Source organism: Orcinus orca, chromosome 10, assembly GCF_937001465.1.
Source record: "Orcinus orca chromosome 10, mOrcOrc1.1, whole genome shotgun sequence".
NCBI lineage: Eukaryota > Metazoa > Chordata > Mammalia > Artiodactyla > Delphinidae > Orcinus > Orcinus orca.
The window spans coordinates 40,554,893-40,576,897 of NC_064568.1; the positions used below are offsets into that span (position 1 = coordinate 40,554,893).

The 22,005-nt window shown below is 40.4% G+C and overlaps 1 protein-coding gene across 7 annotated transcripts in view; it reads left to right on the forward strand.

Moving 5' to 3' along the window:
- The window catches only part of SETD2 (SET domain containing 2, histone lysine methyltransferase), a 112,996-nt gene that overhangs the window by 12,602 nt on the left and 78,389 nt on the right, over positions 1 to 22,005 (forward strand). For all 7 annotated transcript variants that reach the window (XR_007479827.1, XR_007479828.1, XR_007479829.1 and 4 more), the window contains exons 2-3: positions 15,754 to 15,769; positions 17,221 to 21,581. Coding sequence is in view for 4 of the 7 variants with exons in the window: in XM_049716254.1 (XP_049572211.1) it covers positions 15,754 to 15,769; positions 17,221 to 21,581 (4,377 nt within the window). In the remaining 3 variants the exon portion in view is untranslated. The remainder of the gene's footprint in view (positions 1 to 15,753; positions 15,770 to 17,220; positions 21,582 to 22,005) is intronic.

The window sequence follows — 22,005 nt, forward strand, 5'->3', positions numbered from 1 at the left end:
AAAATCAAAAGAATAATATTTTGTGACATGTTAGAAATTTCAACTTCATATCATTTTATGTCCATAAATAAAGTGTTATTGGAACACAGCTATGCTCGCTCATTCACAGCAGTCTGTGGCCCCTCCCGCCAGTCCTCCCTCCATCCCTCCCTCTCTCCCTCCCTTCCTTCCTTCCTCTCTTTCTCTCTCTTTCTTGTCTTTATTGAATTTGTTACAATATTGCTTCTGTTTTATGTTTTGGGTTTTGGCCAGGGAGGCATGTGGGATCTTAGCTCCCCAACCAGGGATCAAACCCGCACCCTCTGCATTGGAAGGCGAAGTCTTAACCACTGGACCACCAGTGAAGTCCCTGTCTATGACTGTTTTCACAAAAAAACGTTGGGAGTTGAGTAGTTGTGACAGAGACTGCAGGGCCTGCAAAGCCTAAAATACTTACTTTCTGTCTCTTTATAAAAAATTTGCATACACTTGCTCCAGAGCACTAATGAACAATCATATATTGAGTGTCTCATTTTCAAGACTGCTTATGTACAGTTTTTAAATGTGTTACGTTTTCCAGAAAGCATGACCCATCCCAGTTTCATGCTTTTATTTTATTATTTATTTATTTTTAAAAATTTACTTGTTTAGGGGCCTCCCTGGTGGCGCAGTGGTTGAGAGTCCGCCTGCCGATGCAGGGGACACGGGTTCGTGCCCCGGTCCGGGAAGATCCCACATGCCACGGAGCGGCTGGGCTTGTGAGCCATGGCCACTGAGCCTGCGCGTCCAGAGCCTGTGCTCCGCAACGGGAGGGACCACAACAGTGAGAGGCCCGCGTACCGCAAAAAAAAAAAACAAAAAAACTTTGTTTATTAATTTATTTTTGGCTGCATTGGGTCTTTGTTGCTGCACGGGGGAGCTCTCTAGTTGCAGCGAGCAGGGGCTACTCTTTATTGTGATGCGTGGGCTTCTCATTGCTGTGGCTTCTCTTGTTGCGGAACACGGGCTCTAGGCGTGCGGGCTTCAGTAGTTGTGGCACATGGGCTCAGTAGTTGTGGCTCACGGGCTCTAGAGCTCAGGCTCAGTAGTTGTGGCGCCCGGGCTTCGTTGCTCCGCGGCATGTGGGATCTTCCTGGACCAGGGCTCAAACCCGTGTTCCCTGCATTGGCAGGCAGATTCTTAACCACTGTGCCACCAGGGAAGTCCCCAGTTTCATGCTTTTAGAGTGGCTTGGTAAGAAGCCCCAACTTGGCATTAGAGTGGTGATATCACAGGTTGGAATAATTACTTGTATTTTATGTTTCTCTCTCTTTTTTTTTTTTTTTTTTGCGGTACGCGGGCCTCTCACTGTTGTGGCCTCTCCTGTTGCGGAGCACAGGCTCCGGATGCGCAGGCCCAGCGGCCATGGCTCACGGGCCCAGCCGCTCCACGGCATGTAGGATCTTCCCGGACCGGGGCACGAACCCGTGTCCCCTGCATCAGCAGGCGGACTCTCAACCACTGCGCCACCAGGGAAGCCTCTGTTTCTCTTTTATAATAAGCTTTCAAGGAAAGAGTTTTTAAATTTCATATTCTTCTCATACTAGTCAGGAGAACAGAATTTAACGTGAGGAATTGGTTAAAAGCGTTTTTGGAGAACTAAGAAAATGAAAAGGGGACACTGAGGTAACAGAAAGGCAGAAGTAGCTACTTGCCCTAGGGCTGGGAGAAAAAAGGGAAGAGGGTGTGGTTACCAGAACCCAGAAGCTTGGAGTAGGGCCCCTCTTGGAGCTGAAATTTCCAAAGGAGGGGTATTGGACAACTGGTTCTTGTGTGTGAGGAATTGCAGTCAGGCTGGTCTGGGATTTTGGAAAAAAGGTAGAAACTGGAATCAGTGCCAGGATGAAATGCATTAATGGGTCCATACACATAGAAACTGTGACCAATAATAAGGAGCATATATATTCCTTCTTATTCTTCCAGCCTTTGATTCTTCCTCTAGCACATGCTATTACTATCAAAGGAGAAATGTAGTTTATAGGGTCCTAATCATACTTTAACAAACTAGAGCGTGGAAAGTGTGGGCTAGAAGCTGGAAGAAATGTCTTAATAAATGGCATGTGGTCTAAACATATTGAAAATTTCTCAAAGCCCCAGGTAAAAAATGATTGTAGTGTATTTTCAGGAATCTGGGAAGGAAAAAAGAAATCCAAAAGAAGATTTTTGGATGAGCATTGTGAAGCTTCTGGGAACCTTTTTGTTTAGTTTTGTTTTTTAAAGTCATAAGGTCTGTTGAATCCCCACACATTGCACTCTTCTGGAGGCATTGTTTTAAAGTGAAAGCCTGGCTTTCTGTTTTCCTTGGTCTGTTGGGTACGATAGGAGTGAAAGGAGTGAAGAATAGAACTTTATTAGCAGTTAAACCCTAACATACAGAAAGTGGACACTTTCTGTATATGCTTCAACTTAGCATTGTCTGCTACCACAAAGTAGAAAAATAAATACTTACTTTCTCATTGCAGTGGCTTCTCTTGTTTTGGAGCACGGGCTCTAGGCACTCAATTATCAATTACTTAGAAAGTAAGGGGTTCCAAATAGAATAAAGACAATTCATGCATGTTCTGGTTTAGTTAGTGTTTCTCAAACTGTCTGTGGTGAAAGACCAGGGTTTTTTTTTTAATTAATTAATTTTATTTATTTATTTTTGGCTGCGTTGGGTCTTCATTGCTGTGTGCGGGCTTTCTCTAGTTGTGGTGAGCGGGGGCTATCTTCGTTGCCGTGCGCGGGCTTCTCATTGCAGTGGCTTTTCTTGTTGCGGAGCGTGGGCTCTAGGTTCGTGGGCTTCCGTAGTTGTGCCTGGCGGGCTCTGGAGCGCAGGCTCAGTAGTTGTGGCACATGGGCTTAGTTGCTCCGCAGCATCTGGGATCTTCCCGGACCAGGGCCCGAACCCATGTACCCTGCATTGGCAGGCGGATTCCTAACCACTGCACCACCAGGGAAGCCCCATGTTTATTTTCTAGTAGTGAAGACTGTTGTTAGAGAATATTTCAAATACGTAATTCAGATAGCTCACAGTTCTTATTTGTTGAGCACTATGTGGCAGGTGCTCTATGGAGGGTTTCACTTTTTATTTTTTTAACTGAAGTGTAGTTGATTTACAGTATTGTGTTAGTTTCAGGTGTACAGCATAGTGATTTGGTTTTTTTGCAGATTATATTCCATTGTAGGTTATATTACAAGATACTGGGTATAATTCCCTGTGCTCTCCAGTCAATCCCTGTTGCTTATCTATTTTATGTATAGTAGTTTGTATCTGTTAATCCTTTACTCATTTGTCCCCTCCCCACCTTGGTAACCATAAATCTGTTTTCTGTGTCTGAGTCTCTTTCTGTTTTCTATAAAGATCCATTTGTATTATTTTTTAGATTGTACATATGATATCATATAGTATTTGTCTTTGTCTGATTTATTTCAGTAAGCATAATATCCTTTAGGTCCATCCACATTGCTACAAGTGGCAATATTTCATTCTTTTTTATGGCTAATACTCCACTCACTGTACGTATATATCCCATTGTCTTAAGCCAGTCTTCTGTTGATGGCACTTGGGTTGCTTCCGTGTCTTAGCTATTGTAAATAGTGCTGGTATGAACATTGGTGTATATGTATCTTTTTGAATTAGAGTTTTCATTTTTTCCGGATATATGCCCAGGAGTGGAATTGCTGGATCATACTGTAGTTCTATTTTTAGTTTTTTAAGGAACCTCCATACTGTTTTCCATAGTGGCTGCACGAAGTTACTTTCCCACCAACAGTGTATAAGGGTTCCCTTTACATCCTCTCTAGCATTATTTGTAGACTTTTTGATGATGGGCATTCAGCCCCGTTTGAAGTGATACCTTATTGTGCTTTTGATTTGCATTTCTCTAATAATTAGCAATGTTGAGCATCTTTTCATGTACCTGTTAGCCATCTGTATGTCTTTTTTTGGGGAAACTGTCTGTATTTAGGTCTTCTGCCCATATTTTGATTGGGTTCTTCCTGATACTGAGTTGTATAAGCTGTTTGTATGTTTTGAATATTAGCCCCTTGTCCGTTGCATTGTTTGCAGATATTTTCTGTATGGAGGATTTTAAATAGATATTCTCTGCTCATCATCTTTGAAGTAATTACAGTACTACTATCTCAGTTTTATAGATAATCTGTTTGGCCACCATTTCTCTTAGCATCTTAGGTTAAAAAGTGTTAAAAAGTATTGGAGTTGGTTTTCAAATCCAGTTTGACTGACTTTCCAAGCTTTTGCTCTTATATATTACTCTGTTATGCCTCCTCATCAGGTGTTTTGAAAACATATAATGGGGGAGAAAAGGAATTGGATGGAGCATGCCTTCTGGACAGAAGGCCCTAGAACAGAAAACTTTGGCTGAACCGTGTACTGGTTAGTGTTTACATAGTGTCAGCTTTGATTTTCAGTGCTGTCATCGGTGTAGATGGTAGGCATGAAAACCAGCTGCCTAGTTCAACTTCTGGGTATGGTATTAGTTACTGTTGTTAATTCTAAGTCATAGTCCTGTCATAGTCCTTTTATCATTTTATTTTACCCTTTGTTGTTTCTCTGTGAGGTGTGCATCTACCTTGTCAACTTTCAGTATTTCTTTGTCATAGAGCATAGGATTTGACCTCTTACAGTGAGTTGTTTATGTCACTTACTGCCCCTCTGTGATGGCGGGAATATTTTAGAGTGGCTAGGGACTTGACGGCTAGGGCTGTAGATGAGCTACATTTTCTAAATTGTAATATAGTATAACTTGACATTTGAGAAACAAAACAAAAAACCCATGGTATAGAAGTTCTGATATAATTCTATTTTATGGAATAGCTAGCTTTATTGTCATTATACATTATTATTATAATATAGTATTTATCTGGAATTTGGTATCTGGAAGTGGAAATTCCATCCAGACTTCTCATTTGCAAAATGATGTACAAAATACTCTATTGTTCTTAGGTTTACCTTGAGAACTCAAAAGATAATTTTCACACGAAATGAAAATTTAGCACAGTGGTGCCTTATCCAGAGAGATTGGCAGATGGGTGGAAAATGGATTCAAATATTCAGAATATTAATATTCTCCTTCCCAAACACAAAACAGTTTTATATTTACCATTGCTGAGTTTTTTGTTTTTAAAGTCTCTCACCTTGAGTCTTTTCAAATAAAATGACTCTAAAGTAGGGACTTCCCTGGTGGTCCAGTGGCTAAGGTTCCACGCTCCCAATGCAGGGGGCCCAGGTTCGATCCCTGGTCAGGGAACTAGGTCCCACCTGCCACATCTAAGAGTTCACATGCTGCAACTACAGATCCCACATGCCGCAACTAGGACCTGGAGCAGCCAAATAAATAAATAAATATATATTTTTTAATGACTGTAAAGTAGAACTATGTATTGATGTTATTTGGCAAAAGTTAATTTATGGAAAATACTTCCCATCATAGCATAATGTTTACTGTGGTTACATATTTACGATTTTTTTGGGGGGGTTATTGTTGGGGAGTTAAATTCTTACAACCATAGAGATAAGTGCTAAATCAGGTGGGTGAATCCTGGTGATTACTTTTGCTTGGGTCAGGGGATAATGCTTAGCTACAACCTGGTAAATGGGCCCTGACTGTGGGTAAGTGGGTGATTGGATACGAAAAGGAATACATATCTTTTGCCAGCATACGTCTCTGCTTGCTGCATGTGCGCACATGGTCTCCTGTTGTTTACTTGTTTGGAGATTTGTTATCCTCTTTCATATTGCAATTAAACATTAAAAATTTTTTATTATGGAAAATTTCAAACATTCATACAAGAGAGAATGGTATAATGAATACCCCTTGCCCCTGCCCAGTGTACTCATCCAGCTTCAACAGTTATTAACGTTTTGCCATTCTGGTTTCATCTGTCCCCTACTGTTTTGTTGTTGTTACTGGAATATTTTAAAGCATGCCAGATATTCTCTCATTTCATACTTTAATATATAGAAATAAGAGAGGCTTTAAAAATAACCACAGTGCCATTATCATATCTAGTGCAATAGGCAGGAAATATTTAATGTTATTTAGTACATCATCCCTGTTCATTCTTTTAAAAAAATAGTTATGTAATTTTTTAAAAGAATTTTTAAAAATATTTATTTATTTAGCTGCATTAGGTCTTAGTTGTGGCACACGGCATCTTCGTTGCTGCATGCAGGATCTTTCATTGTGGCGCATGGGCTCCACAGAGCGCTGGCTCAGTAGTTGTGGTGCAAGGGCCCAGTTGCTTTGCGGCATGTGGGGTCCGAGTTCCCTGGCCAGGGATCGAACGTCCCTGCTTTGGAAGGTGGATTCTTAACCACTGGACCACCAGGGAAGTCCCATTATGTGATTACTAGATCTCAAATCTCTCTTAATCTGTGATAGTCTCCTTATATGTTTGCTATATATTTTTTTGAGACTGGTAGTTACATCAGACCCCTCACCCCCACGACTGCCAGTAGTTTATCAGTTACCTATTGCATCATATGTGGGGGGCACATACCCTGTTGTCTTACTTTTAGTGATGTCAGAATTAATCAGTGGATTCTGGTCTAGTCACTCTGATCCATTCATTACAAAGTTCCTCATCAAACTTTAATCTACTGGGTTTTGCTACCATTGATGATTGTTGCATTTATTAGCTAGAATTCTGCTATAAAGTACAGCTATTACTCACCATCTGTTTGATTGCCCTGAAACACAGACACATGATCATCAGGACTCTAGTTTGAACACTTCTATTACTCTTTATTTCATGATACAGCCCCTTCTGTTGTTAGGCAGATGCATTGACTATTATACTGAATCAAAATACATTTCTCTGAAACTTTTTACCCTTTTCTCCCAGTTTTGTGTAATAGCTAATAAATATTTGACTTAAAGAGCAAGGGCTCTGCAGTCAAACAGCCTGGATAATTGGCTCTGCCACTTTGCCAGCTATAACTGTAGGTTTCTTCATTTGTAAAAGTGCGAATACAAATACGTAGTATACCCTTCTTAGGTTTGAGGATCAGATGAGCTAGATGTATGTAAAGCATTTAACAAAGTACCTGAAAAATGGAAAATATTCTATTAGCTACTTGTAATGGTGATGGTGGTCTAATAATGGGGCTATAAGACAGTATACATAATGTAATGAGGTTACTGAGAACTACCTTTAGCTCTTTCTGCTGTGATTTATTGACTAGTAGTAAAAATGAATTTCAGCATTTATGCATTCTGTGTTTTGAAGGTTATTTGGTAATGGATATCCCCTCTCCTACAATTTGCTAATGAGAAAAATAAAACAGATAATTTAAGAGATTTAACTCAAAGTAATGAATAAAAGTAGTGAAACTCATTTGTATGTAACAAGCCCTAAAATGTTCAAATTAGATCCCCATGCAGCCTAATTATGGGTTTTGGAGAACAAATTGCTTGAACAGGAGAACATAATTCACTTCATTCAAGTGTTCCTGCAAGCTGATTTGGAAGAAAAATTTAGAAACAGATTTCAGGTATATACAATTGTTAACATTCGGGATCATATTCTTGCCTTTCCTCACTGACTAGGAACTGTACAGCGAAACATTCGAGATCAGCTGTGTTTGTTTACAAAGTGATTTCTTGTTTAAAGAAAATAGCTTTACTTACTATCTCTATAGACACTTGGCATTAAAGTTGCAACTGTTTGGCGGTATAAGAGTAGTTGATGAGTATGATTTGGGGGAGAGAAGTGCTGTTTTGACCTATATCAGAGATAGCTTTTTTTTTTTTTTTTTTTTTTTTGCAGTATGCGGGCCTCTCACTGTTGTGGCCTCTCCCGTTGCGGAGCATAAATATTTACAATTGTTATATCTTCTTCTTGGATCGATCCCTTGATCATTATGTAGTGTCCTTCTTTGTCTCTTGTAATAGTCTTTATTTTAAAGTCTCTTTTGTCTGATACGAGAATTGCTACTCCAGCTTTCTTTTGGTTTCCATTTGCATGGAATATCTTTTTCCATCCCCTCACTTTCAGTCTGTATGTGTCTGTAGGTGTGAAGTGGGTCTCTTGTAGACAGCATATATGTGGGTCTTTTTTTTGTATCCATTCAGCCAGTCTGTGTCTTTTGGTGGGAGCATTTAATCCATTTACATTTAAGGTAATTGTCGATATGTATGTTCCTATTCCCATTTTCTTAATTGTTTTGGGTTTGTTATTGTAGGTCTTTTCCTTCTCTTGTGTTTCTTGCCTAGAGAAGATCCGTTAACATTTGTTGTAAAGCTGGTATGGTGGTGCTGAACTCTCTCAGCTTTTGCTTGTCTGTAAAGGTTTTAATTTCTCCATCAAATCTGAATGAGATCCTTGCTGGGTAGAGTAATGTTGGTTGTAGGTTTTTCTCCTTCATCACTTTAAATATGTCCTGCCAGTCCCTTCTGGCTTGCAGAGTTTCTGCTGAAAGATCAGCTGTTAACCTTATGGGGATTCCCTTGTGCGTTATTTGTTGTTTTTCCCTTGCTGCTTTTAACATGTTTTCTTTGTATTTAATATTTGACAGTTTGATTAATATGTGTCTTGGCGTGTTTCTCCTTGGATTTATCCTGTATGGTACTCTCTGTGCTTCCTGGACTTGATTAACTATTTCCTTTTCCATATTAGGGAAGTTTTCAGCTATAATCTCTTCAAATATTTTCTCAGTCCCTTTTTTTTCTCTTCTTCTTCTGGAACCCCTATAATTCGAATGTTGGTGCGTTTAATGTTGTCCCCGATGTCTCTGAGACTGTCCTTATTTCTTTTCATTCTTTTTTCTTTATTCTGCTCTGCAGTAGTTATTTCCACTGTTTTATCTTCCAGGTCACTTATCCGTTCTTCTGCCTAGTTATTCTGCTATTGACCCCTTCTAGAGTATTTTTAATTTCATTTATTGTGTTTTTCATCATTGCTTGTTTCATCTTTAGTTCTTCTAGGTCCTTGTTAAATGTTTCTTGCGTTTTTTCTATTCTATTTCCAAGATTTTGGATCATCTTTGCTATCATTATTCTGAATTCTTTTTCAGGTAGACTGCCTATTTCCTCTTCATTTGTTAGGTCTGGTGGGTTTTTATCTTGCTCCTTCATCTGCTGTGTGTTTTTCTGTCTTCTCATTTTGCTTATCTTACTGTGTTTGGGGTCTCCTCCTTGCAGGCTGCAGGTTCGTAGTTCCCGTTGTTTTTGGTGTCTGTCCCCAGTGGCTAAAGTTGGTTCAGTGGGTTCTGTAGGCTTCCTGGTGGAGGGTACTAGTGCCTGTGTTCTGGTGGATGAGGCTGGATCTAGTCTTTCTGGTGGGCAGGTCCACGTCTGGTGGTGTGTTTTGGGGTGTCTGTGGACTTATTATGATTTTAGGCAGCCTCTCTGCTAATGGGTGGGGTTGTGTTTCTGTCTTGCTAGTTGTTTGGCATAGGGTGTCCAGCACTGTAGCTTGCTGGTCGTTGAGCAAAGCTGGTTGCTGGTGTTGAGACGGAGATCTCTGGGAGATTTTCGCTGTTTGATATTATGTGGAGCTGGGAGGTCTCTTGTGGACCAGTGTCCTGAAGTTGGCTCTCCCACCTCAGAGGCACAGCCCTGACTCCTGGCTGCAGAGCCAAGAGCCTTTCATCCACACGGCTTAGAATAAAAGGGAGAAAAAGAAGAAAGAAAGAAAGGAAGGAAGGAAGGAAATAAAAGAACATAAAATAAAGTTATTAAAATAAAAAATAACTATTAAGAAAAAAGTTATTTTTAAAAGTTTAAAAAAAAAAAAAAAGGACAGATAGAACCCTAGGACAAATGGGGAAAGCAAAGCTATACAGACAGAATCTCACCCAGAAGCATACACATACACACTCACAAAAAGAGGGAAAGGGGAAAAAATAATAAATCTTGCTCTCAGAGTCCACCTCTTCAATTTGGGATGTTTCGTTGTCTATTCAGGTATTCCACAGATGCAGGGTACATCAAGTTGATTGTGGAGCTTTAATCCTCTGCTCCTGAGACTGCTGGGAGAGATTTCCCTTTCTCTTCTTTGTTCGCACAGCTCCTGGGGTTCAGCTTTGGATGTGGCCCCGCCTCTGCGTGTAGGTCGCCGGAGGGCGTCTGTTCTTCCCTCAGACCGGACGGGGTTAAAGGAGCCGCTGATTTGGGGGCTCTGGCTCACTCAGGCCGGGGGAGAGGGAGGGGCACGATGCGGGGTGAGCCTGCGGCGGCAGAAGCCGGTGACGTCGCACCAGCCTGAGGTGCGCCGTGCGTTCTCCCGGGCAAGTTGTCCCTGGATCCAGGGACCCTGGCAGTGGCGGGCTGCACAGGCTCCCTGGCAGGCAGGTGTGGATAGTGACCTGTGCTCGCACACAGGCTTCTTGGTGGCGGCAGCAGCAGCCTTAGTGTCTCATGCCCGTCTCTGGGGTCCCCGCTGTTAGCCTCGGCTCGCGCCCGTCTCTGGAGCTCCTTTAAGCAGCGCTCTTAACCCCTTCTCCTCACGCACCAGGAAGCAAAGAGGGAAGAAAAAGTCTCTTGCCTCTTCGGCAGGTCCAGACTCCCCCCCCCACCCCACCGCCGCTGGACTCCCTCCCGGCCAGCCCGTGGTGCACTAACCCCTTCAGGCTGTGTTCATGCCGCCAGTCCTCTCCCTGTGCTCCAACCAAAGCCGAGCCTCAGCTCCCAGCCCCGCCCGCCCCGGTTGGTGAGGAGATAAGACTCTCGGGCTAATGAGTGTGGGTCGGCTAATGAGTGCGGGTCGGCACCAATCCTCTGTGCGGGAATCTCTCCGCTTTGCCCTCCGCACCCCTGTTGCTGTGCTCTCCTCCGCAGCACCAAAGCTTCCCGCCTCCGCCACCCGCAGTCTCTGCCCGCGAAGGGGCTTCCTAGTGTGTGGAAACCTTTCCTCCTTTACAGCTCCCTCCCATTGGTGCAGATCCCATCCCTATTCTTTTGTCTCTGTTTATTCTTTCTTTTGCCCTACCCAGGTACGTGGGGAGTTTCTTTCCTTTTGGGAGGTCTGAGGTCTTCTTCCAGTGTTCAGTAGGTGTTCTGTAGGAGTTGTTCCACGTGTAGATGTATTTCTGATGTATCTGCTAGTGTTGGAGGGTCTCCTGCAGAGGCGGTGGGTGGCTGTGGCTCACCGTGAGGACAAGGACCCTGGCAGCAGAAGTTCTGGAAAGTATTCCTTGGCGTGAGCCCTCCCAGAGTCAAAAGTAATGTATTTGCTCATATATGCACACAATTTTTAGAAGGATGTACGAAACTTAACAATGGTTGCCACTACATAGAGAGATCTAATTTTAGTTGTATATCTTTTTGTATTACAGAGTTTCCCCCTGCGTACATGTGTTACTTTTTCAAATAGAGAAGGAAAACTAGTGTAAAATGTTCTAAATTAAAATGAGGTAAAATCTGTCATTCTATACTTCTCTTGGTCATAGGTCCAAGTTTTGGAATTGAGCAAAATAAGACTATTTTATCTTGGAAGTTTTCTGATATTTTGAAATAAATCACTAAGGTTCTGTAAATCAGGGGTCCCCAACGCCTGGGCCAAGGACCGGTAGCCGTCCACAGCCTATTAGGAACCGGGCTGCACAGCAGGAGGTGAGCGGTGGGCCAGCAAGCAAAGCTTCATCTGCCGCTCCCCATCACTCGCATTACTGCATGAACCACCCCCCCAGCCACACCACAGTCCGTGGAAAAATTGTCTTCCATGAAACTGGTCCCTGGTACCCAAAAGGTTGGGGACCACTGCTTTAAATTGTCTTTTTTCCACAGTAAATAAAAATACTTCTGTTTTAACTATAAACATTTCCTGTGTAACATGGTATCTAGAATAGATTCTTACTATCCAGCTTGTTTACATTTATGAATATTGTTGATATGGCCAAATATCTCTCATTATACCAGGCCTCCCTTTGGAAACTTTACTTACGTTCTAGCCTGAGAAGTTGGTTGGTTGTTGATTTAAATAATCATGTCATTCTTTGGTTCTTTGAGATTGCTGTGACTAAAAGTCTTAATTAAGTGTTTTCCCACATGTGTCCTGTGACCTAATAGAGATTTGTCTCTGCGTTGACATGGATTAGTCAGAATTCTTTATAGTTCTTCAGTAAGCTGCAGATCTGCATACTGTACGTTTTTGACAGAAAACTGGCTGCGGTATTCCTCTGGTTTTTCTTCTGTAGTAGCTTTTCAAAAGAAGAAATAAGGCACTCTAGCACAATCCCATGCTGGAGACTTAAATGCCTGTTTTCGCATGCCTCATTTTTTATGGCAGGGGCACAGGAGGCTTAGTACTCTTACCTGTGGCTTCCATACCCTTGTTCCAACAACTTTCCTTCAAAAACCCTATTCTTTGCTCTTGACATTATATTATTTACCAAAGCAAGTGTTCTTTTTTTTTAAAAGAAAATAAATTTATTTATTTATTTTTTATTTTTGGCTGCGTTGTGTCTTTGTTACTGCACGCGGGCTTTCTCTAGTTGCAGCGAGTGGGGGCTACTCTTCGTTATGGTGTGTGGGCTTCTCATTGTGGTGGCTTCCCTTGTTGTGGAGCACGGTCTCTAGGCACGCGGGCTTCAGTAGTTGTGGCTTGCGGGCTCTAGAGCGCAGGCTCAGTAGTTGTGGCTCATGGGCATAGTTTCTCCATTGCATGTGGGATCTTCCTCAACTCGGGATTGAACCCGTGTCCCCTGCATTGGCAGGCGGATTCTTAACCACTGCGCCACCAGGGAAGTCCCCGCAAGTGTTCTTTTATTAGAAACATTTGTGGCTGATTCTTGCTATTAATTATGGCCTCACAATTTCATTAATATCTTTAAAAAGGGCTTGTCCTCTTATTGCTGTGGCAGTCTACTCACCTGGCCACACCTAGGTATTATCTTCTGAAGGGTACTCCAACTCTGAAATATTAGTCTGACCATAATGTCCAATTCCTTCACGATACCCTTCTACTTCTCTTTCTGGTTTCCACCAAATCTACTCTTTGAAGCTGCTGCTATCTTGTCCCTACCCTGTTCCTTCAGTTTATCAGCTTCCTTCAGATTTTACTCCCTATTCTATTATCTGTGGATCATTCTTGGGAATGCCTTCAATTCTCTCAGCCCCTTGCCGCTTTCTACCTCTCTTGTCGCACCCAACTTGATAGAGTAACTCATCAGTCGTTTGTCCTCATTGCTTCTAGATAGCCTAATGCTGCAAGGGGAAGTAACATAAGTGTGCCAATGACTCTGATTATAAATCAGTAATGTCCAACTTGGGGCAGCAACATTGAAGATTATAGTCTGCTTCCATTTTTGTTCCCCACACTTGAATTTTTCCAAGTCTTTTACCTTGTCCCTGCCCCTAACTTTCAACTAATGATGTCAGAGAGAAATACAGGCCAAAAGGAATATTCTTGCTTTATTTTGAAACTTAACTATGTCTTTACTCATCTATATCCCCTTCTCTCAAGATCATTCCCTCCTCCATCTGTTGCAGTGATTCCATTTTTTTCCTTTGATCTAAACACATCGTTTGCTCACCTGCTGTATTTATGATGGGGGGGGGAGCAAGGTACAGAATGGCTTGTATGGTATGATTACTGTACTCAAAAAGAAAAACAAAAATCTCTGTTTTAACGCCCTCCCCACACACAAAAGAAGTGTTAGAAGGCTCTGTATACCAAGGTGTTTGCAGCAGTTGTCTCTGGATGGGTTGGATTGTGGACTTTTCTTTTTGCTTGTGTGTAATTTGATTTCTATTAACATGAAATGATTTTAAGATGAGAAAAATTGGATATTTTCCCCCATATTTTCTGTATGTGCTTATATTGTTTTTATTATAAATTTATTTTTAAAAATATTTATTTATTTATTTGGCTGCACTGGGTCTTTGTTGTGGCATGCAGGGTCTTTGTTGAGGCATGCAGGGTCTTCGTTGTGTCATGCAGGATCTAGTTCCCTGACCAGGGATCAAAACCGGGCCCCCTGCATTGGGAGGGCAGAGTCTTAACCACTGGACCACCAGGGAAGTCCCCTTTTTATTATAAATTTAAAAAATATTATCAAGTTATGGGAAATGCCTTGCTATCTTTGTCAAGCAGTTTTCTGATTTCTGAATTGAAACTTTATTTCCTCCCCCCACATGCCCACTCAAGTCCCACATTTATAATGTTTCCTTAGCCCTTTGATCATGTGATCACTTTGATTACAGCTTGTCAGAATTCTTTTCACTTGTTTATCCAAAGTATAAGTGCTGAGACTTAGGAAAGGGTTCTGGTAACCTCAGTATTTCCAGCACTTTGTGTGTATGGATACCGTGAAGACAACCACGAATGCTTTTTCTAAAACATCCACTGAAAAGAGGAGTACAAATACGAATGACATTCCAAATGCTTGGACATCTCCAGGTTCCTTTTCTGTTCTTTTAAAAAAAAATTTCACATGGTACTAATTTAAATCGAATGTAGTATGCCGTATTGTGAGACACAATTATTTTTTTTAATCACTAAGAAAGGAAAAAACTCTGCCAATTAGACTGTGATGTTATTGATAGTATGATGCATTGTGTAGAGGTGTTATACATGGGAAAAATGTATATCATAGAATTGATGAAATACAGCAGTTCTAAGGTCACATCTCTGTAGTCTTTGTGGCTTTAGAGTAGAAAAAAGTGTTTAACCCTGGCACTGCTTTAGATCTCATCCATGTATTGCCAACTTTGTTTCCCCTTCATTACTTTGTTTTGTATGGCTACCATGGACTCTGGTGAATGCACTGAATTATGGTGGAGTAAAGCCTACATTTAGGAAAAGGATTTTTAGTACATTTCTTTTAAGGGGCATTTAAGACAGATTATTGTACTCCAGTCTTGCCACATAGTCTACAGAGACACTGGCTTAAAATACAAATCTGGCTGTTATAGCGTAAAACCCTTTTGTATCTTCTCTTCCCCCAGTGTGCTTCAGTGCACTGGTATACACCAGACTTTTAGCTTTTGATTCCTCAGTCAGGACATAGTGTGGTTATCTTTGTTAGAATATAACTGTGAGCTCAGAAAGCCACATGCTCTGATGTAGAGTGTAAACCTTGCATTAAGCAAAGGGACTGCTGAACAGATACCAGAACAGGTTGAGAACCACTAATTCATAAGATAAAATGTTTCTCATCGTAAGAGACCTGGTCTCTGGACCTGGCCACTGCTCCCTACTTTGGCTAATTATTGGCTTCTTTCTGCCTTATGCTTTATACTCAGATAACATTATTTTATAGTTTCCTTGCTCATATTGTTCTATGTTTTAATCTCTATATCTTTGCCTGGGATCTTCCTTCGTTAAGGATCTCCCTTCAAATTCATTCTTCAAAAACTAATTTTTCTTTTAGAAAGGATTCTTTGCATTCCTATCCTTCCACTAAACTGAGTTGCTTATCTTCCTCATTGCTGTTACATTCGTGCATATTTCTATCCTTGTATTTACTCCATTATGTTGGAATTACTTTTATAACAAAATTATATTTTGTATTTACAGGAAACTGTAAGAACTTCTTGAGGGCAGGGGCTCTGCTTTATTCACCTTTTCTCTCCATCACCTAGCACAGTGCATGACACTATCTTCTTTAAACATTTGCTATGCTAAATGTAACTAAGGCTATGAAGGAACGGACAGCCTATATAGAATATACCTGGAGGTTGTAGGTATCCTAAGTTTTAATAAAAAACAACTTACATTTCAATCGGTTTTAAGTATTTATGATTTCTTTTTATTCTTTTGCATGCTTTCTTGGCTGGATGACAATAGAGAAGAAGAAAATGAGGTATGTATAATTTAATTAGGTATTCAGCGATTATGAGCTTGAAAACATTCAAAATTTAGCTATCATTTTGAATGTGAAATGAAGTAATAGTTTTTGCTTAGTTTTGTTTTTGGATCTATAGTAATTCATTCCAGTGAGGGATGTTGTATATCTCAAGAAAATGGTTTTTAGACTTCGGAGTTTCAAGAGCTTTAGTCAAGGTAAAGGAAGCTGGCAACTTTGGAGACAGCTTTTTACCTGTTTTTACGCATTGAGCTTCCATGTAAAATTCAATTTGAAAAGTGAATTTTCTTTCTTAAAAAGTATTTGAAGACCACTGCTCTGTGATAATGCATGTGAAAACATTTACTTTCCCACTTGAATGGTAACTGTATAATTTTGAAAACTGATCTCAAATTTTACCATGTTGAAGTGGAAAACTGTTCTCTTAAATAGCCAGACTTGATTAAAGAATGTCAGTTAGAAAAATGTTGTAGATGGCAAGTGTACTATCTTTAATTTAGGCTTGAGTTTGTTGCTATAGACTTTTCTGCTGTTCTGTCTACAACCGAGGTTATGCCTTTAACTTCTAACGCCCATCAGTTCCTTTGGTGGTTTGGCAAATAAAGAAGGGTGAAGTCTTCTTAGATGTATACTTTGTAGTTGTCGTTCACGGTAGGATCAGACTATAAATCAGCATGGCCTGGGTGTGTGGGGCCCAGGCAGATGCAGTAGTAGTGTGCCAGGACAGAGTAATTTCCAGGAAGGCAGAAAGGCCTGGTCCCCATTTGGTTACCTCATCTGTGAAATGAGTGAGATGGGAGACTGCTCTATACCGGTGGTTTACCAAATCTAGGAAGTCCCTCAGAATTGCCTGAGATGCTTGTTCTCAAAAAACAAAACAAAATAAACTTTATTCACCTTAGAGCTATTGAATTGTTATTTCCTGGAGTTTTGTCACAGATCTATATTTCTACCAAGTACCCAAGTGATTCTATGTGATACCAGAAGACCACTTGTTATAATGACTTCTGATGTTTCTTCTCAGATAGGACACAAGAACAAAGTATTTTCATTACTGAGATGTTAGCTGTTGCTCTCTATCCACATGTCCTCTTGTAGTGTATCTTGAAATACACATCAGATTATTTTTTAAATTCTCATTAAAAATTCTGCCTGGAAAATAGTTATAAAACTGGATAAAATTGTTTAAGATAAGAATGGAAAAATATAGATAATTGTTGAAACTGAGGATGTTTACTTAGAGGTTTATTAAACTATTCTCTGTACTTTTGGTATGTTTGAAAATTTCCATAATAAAGAGTTTTAAAAAATGCATATATAGCTTAATGAAGTTCATGCTGTTTGTCATTAAAAAGGACTTTTCATTTCCCTTACATTTTAAACTGTGATGCTAGCCATTTGAAAGTAACTTTATTGTAGTAGTAACTGCTTTTTTTGTTCATTTATAGGCAAAGATTGAAAATGTGCAGAAAACAGGTTTCATCAAAGGACCAATGTTCAAAGGTGTTGCTTCTAGTCGGTTTTTGCCCAAAGGCACCAAGACAAAAGTTAATTTGGAGGAACAGGGACGACAGAAGGTGTCATTCAGCTTCAGCCTTACAAAGAAAACTTTGCAGAACAGGTTTCTGACGGCACTTGGCAGTGAAAAGCAAAATGATACTCCAAATTCCCCAGTTGTACCTCTTCAAGTAGACTCGACCCCTAAAATTAAAATGGACATTGGAGATACATTATCTACTACAGAAGAATCTTCCCCACCAAAATCAAGGGTAGAATTGGGCAAAATCCATTTTAAGAAACATCTGCTTCATGTAACATCCAGGCCACTGCTGACTTCTACCACAGCAGTGGCATCTCCATCTCCTCCCATAGTACCATTACCAGCAGTCATAGCAGAATCAACAACTGTAGACTCGCCACCCTCATCTCCACCTCCACCACCTCCACCTCCCCAAGCCACAACACCCTCATTACCAGCACCAATAACAGAGCCAGTGGCCTTGCCACACACACCAGTGACAGTTCTGATGACAGCACCAGTAGATGTAGCTGCTAGAGCGTTGAAGGAACCACCAGTTACAATTGTACCAGAATCATCAGAAGTGGACACTAAGCAGGACCCTGTGTCTAATAGTTCAGAAGAACACATAACTCACAATTTGAATGAGCAAGCAGATATTCCTTCACAAAAAGAAGATTCCCATATTGGGAAGGAAGAAGAAATTCCAGATAGTTCTAAGAGTAGTCTGGGCTCTAAAAAAACAGGTTCTAAGAAGAAATCCTCACAATCTGAAGGCACCTTTCTTGGTTCAGAATCTGATGAAGATTCTGTACGGACTTCCTCAAGTCAAAGATCACATGATTTAAAATTTTCAGCCAACATTGAAAAAGAAAGAGATTCAAAAAAGAGCTTAGCAACTTTAAAAAGTGAGGATTTAGGGAAATCTTCACGATCTAAAACAGAGAGAGAGGATAAATATTTTAGCTACTCAAAACTTGAAAGAGATACTCGTTATATATCTTCTCGCTGTAGATCAGAGAGAGAGCGAAGGCGGAGCAGGTCTCGTTCTAGGTCTGACAGAGGTTCTAGAACTAGTTCATCCTATTCTCGGTCAGAACGATCCCATTATTATGACTCTGATCGTCGCTACCATAGGAGTTCCCCTTATCGAGAGAGGGCACGCTATTCTCGGCCATATACAGATAACAGGGCAAGAGAAAGTTCTGACTCAGAAGATGAGTATAAGAAGACATACTCAAGGCGCACCTCATCTCATTCTTCCTCTTACAGAGACCTAAGGACACCATCCTCCTATTCTAAATCTGATCGAGACTGTAAAACTGAGTCCTCTTATTTAGAGATGGAGAAGAGAGGAAAGTATTCCTCAAAATTAGAAAGAGAATCCAAAAGGACTTCAGAAAATGAAGCAATGAAAAGATGTTGTTCTCCCACTAATGAACTGGGATTCCGACGGGGGTCATCATATTCCAAGCACGGTAACAGTGCTTCCCGTTATAAATCTGCCCCTTCAAAACCTGCACCCAAGTCTGATAAATTTAAAAATTCTTTCTGTTGTACAGAATTGAATGAGGAAATCAAACAGTCTCATTCTTTTAGTTTACAGACTCCTTGTTCAAAAGGTAGTGAATTAAGAATGATTAGTAAAGTTACTGAAAGAGAGAAGATTGGGTCTCCATCTCCATCAAATCGATTAAATGATTCACCTACTTTTAAAAAGCTAGATGAATCACCTGTTTTTAAGTCTGAATTTATAGGACATGATAGCCATGATAGTATTAAGGAATTAGACTCTTTATGTAAAGTGAAGAATGATCAATTAAGAAGTTATTGTCCCACAGAATTTAATATAAATGGATCTCCTGGGGCAGAATCTGATTTGGCAACATTTTGCACTTCTAAACGTGACACTGTTTTGATGTCTTCTGATGATAGTGTGACTGGATCAGAGGTATCCCCTTTGGTCAAAACGTGCATGCTTTCATCAAATGGATTTCAAAATATTAATAGATGTAAAGAAAAAGACTTGGATGATACTCGCATGCAGCATAGTAAGTCAGAAAGCCCATTTAGAGAAACAGAACCTCCAGTGTCGCCACACCAGGATCAACTCATATCTTTGCCAGTTATGACTATAGATTACTCCAAAACAGTAGTTAAAGAACCAGTTGATGTGAGAGTTTCTTGCTGTAAAACCAAAGATTCAGATATATACTGTACTTCAAACGACAGCCGCCCTTCTTTGTGTCATTCCGGAGCTGAAAATACTGAGCCTTTAGTAACGAAGATTTCTTCAAATAGCTTTATGAACATGCATTTGAAATCAAAAACAGTTATATGTGATAATGGAAGTCTGACAGATCAGCACTCAAAATTTGCATGTGGAGAATATAAGCAGAGTGTTGGTAGTACTAGTTCAGCTTCTATTAATCATTTTGATGATTTATATCAACCTACAGGGAGCTCATGTATTGCTTCATCTCTTCAGAGTCTTCCACCAGGAATAAAAGTAGACAGTTTAACTCTCTTGCAATGTGGAGAGAATACATCTTCAGTTTTGGATGCTGTGCTGAAGAGTAAAAGCTCAGAGTTTTTAAAGCATGCAGAGAAAGAAATAATAGAAGTAGGTAGTGGCCTTCCTGATTCAGGAAGAGGATTTGCTTCCTGGGAAAACAGGCATAATAATGGACTATCTGGGAAATGTGTGCAAGAGGCTCAAGAAGAAGGGAATTCCATACTGCCTGATAGAAGAGGAAGACCAGAAATCTCTTTAGATGAAGAAGGTGGAAGAGGACATGCACATACTTCTGATGATTCAGAAGTTGTATTTTCTTCTTGTGATTTGAATTTAATCATGGAGGACAGTGATGGTGTAACATATACCTTAAAATGTGACAGTAGTGGTCATGCCTCAGAGATTGTATCTACTGTCCATGAAGATTATTCTGGTTCTTCCGAAAGTTCAAGTGATGAAAGTGATTCAGAAGATACAGATTCTGATGATAGCAGTATTCCAAGAAACCGTCTTCAGTCTGTTGTGGTTGTGCCAAAGAATTCTACTTTGCCCATGGAAGAAACAAGTCCTTGTTCTTCTCGGAGCAGTCAAAGTTACAGACACTATTCTGACCACTGGGAAGATGAGCGATTGGAGCCAAGGAGGCATTCATATGAGGAAAAATTTGAGAGTATAGCAAGTAAAGCCTGTCCTCAAACTGAGAAGTTCTTCTTTCATAAAGCAACAGAGAAGAATTCAGAAATTTCTTTTATACAGCCCAGCCGAAAACAGATAGATAATCACATGTCTGAAATTGCTCATCCTCAGAGTGATGGGGTTGATAGTACAAGTCATACAGACATAAAATCTGACCCTCTAGGTCATCCAAATTCTGAGGAAGCAGTGAAAGCCAGAATAACTTCTAGGCAGCAAGAAGAGCTGCCAGTTTATTCTTCTGATGATTTTGAAGATGTCTCAAGTAAGTCTCGGCAACAGACCACTTTCCCTAACAGGCCAGATAGTAGACTGGGGAAAACAGAGTCAAATTTTTCTTCTTGTGAGATCTCCCGAGTGGATGGTTTCCGTTCATCAGAAGAGCTCAGAAATCTAGGGTGGGACTTCTCTCAACAAGAAAAGCCTACTACCACATATCAGCAACCTGACAGCAGCTATGGAGCCTGTGGTGGACACAAGTATCAGCAAAGTGCAGAACAGTATAGTGGGACACGTAATTACTGGCAAGGCAATGGCTACTGGGATCCAAGATCAGCAGGTAGACCGCCTGGAACTGGGGTTGTGTATGATCGAATTCAAGGGCAGGTACCAGATTCCTTAACAGATGACCGTGAAGAGGAGGAGAATTGGGATCAACGTGGAGGATCTCACTTTTCAAGCCAGTCCAATAAATTTTTTCTGTCCCTTCAGAAGGACAAGGGATCCGTGCAAGCACCTGAAATAAGCAGCAATTCCATTAAGGACTCTTTAGCTGTGAATGAGAAGAAAGATCTTTTGAAAAACTTAGAAAAAAATGATATGAAAGATAGAGGGCCTCTTAAAAAAAGGAGACAGGAATTGGAGAGTGATTCTGAAAGTGATGGTGAGCTTCAGGACAGAAAGAAAGTTAGAGTGGAGGTAGAGCAGGGAGAGACAGCAGTGCCTCTAGGCTCAGCATTGGTTGGGCCTTCCTGTGTCATGGAGGACTTCAGGGACCCACAGCGGTGGAAGGAATGTGCCAAACAAGGGAAGATGCCTTGTTACTTTGATCTGATTGAAGAAAATGTTTATTTAACAGAAAGGTAAGCCAAATTAATACTTGTTGGACAAGTATTAACCTCGTTTTGTAGGAAAAAAATTAACTTTCAAAAGTTCAGAATATATGAGCTCAATTGTATGAAATATGGTTGTGTGATAAAATGTAACTTAAAAAATTTTAAAAGTGTATTTACCTATTTAGATTTGATGGTGTACAGTCCCCCAATTTCCCCCCCCACCCCACACACAGGAAGGGGATGTCTAAATTTTTTTTTTTTGGTCCCATTACCTCTTTGGTTCTAGAAGTACATTAAAAAAAGTATATAGACCAGCCCAGTTTTTCTTAAATTTCTTTTACATGTGAAACTGTGGCAGAAAGTGAAACAAAACTCCAGCAAAATAGTCTGCTTTTAGAGAAGAAAAAAGTTACGTTGGATTTTTTTTTCCTTCATTCTGAACATTTTTTTT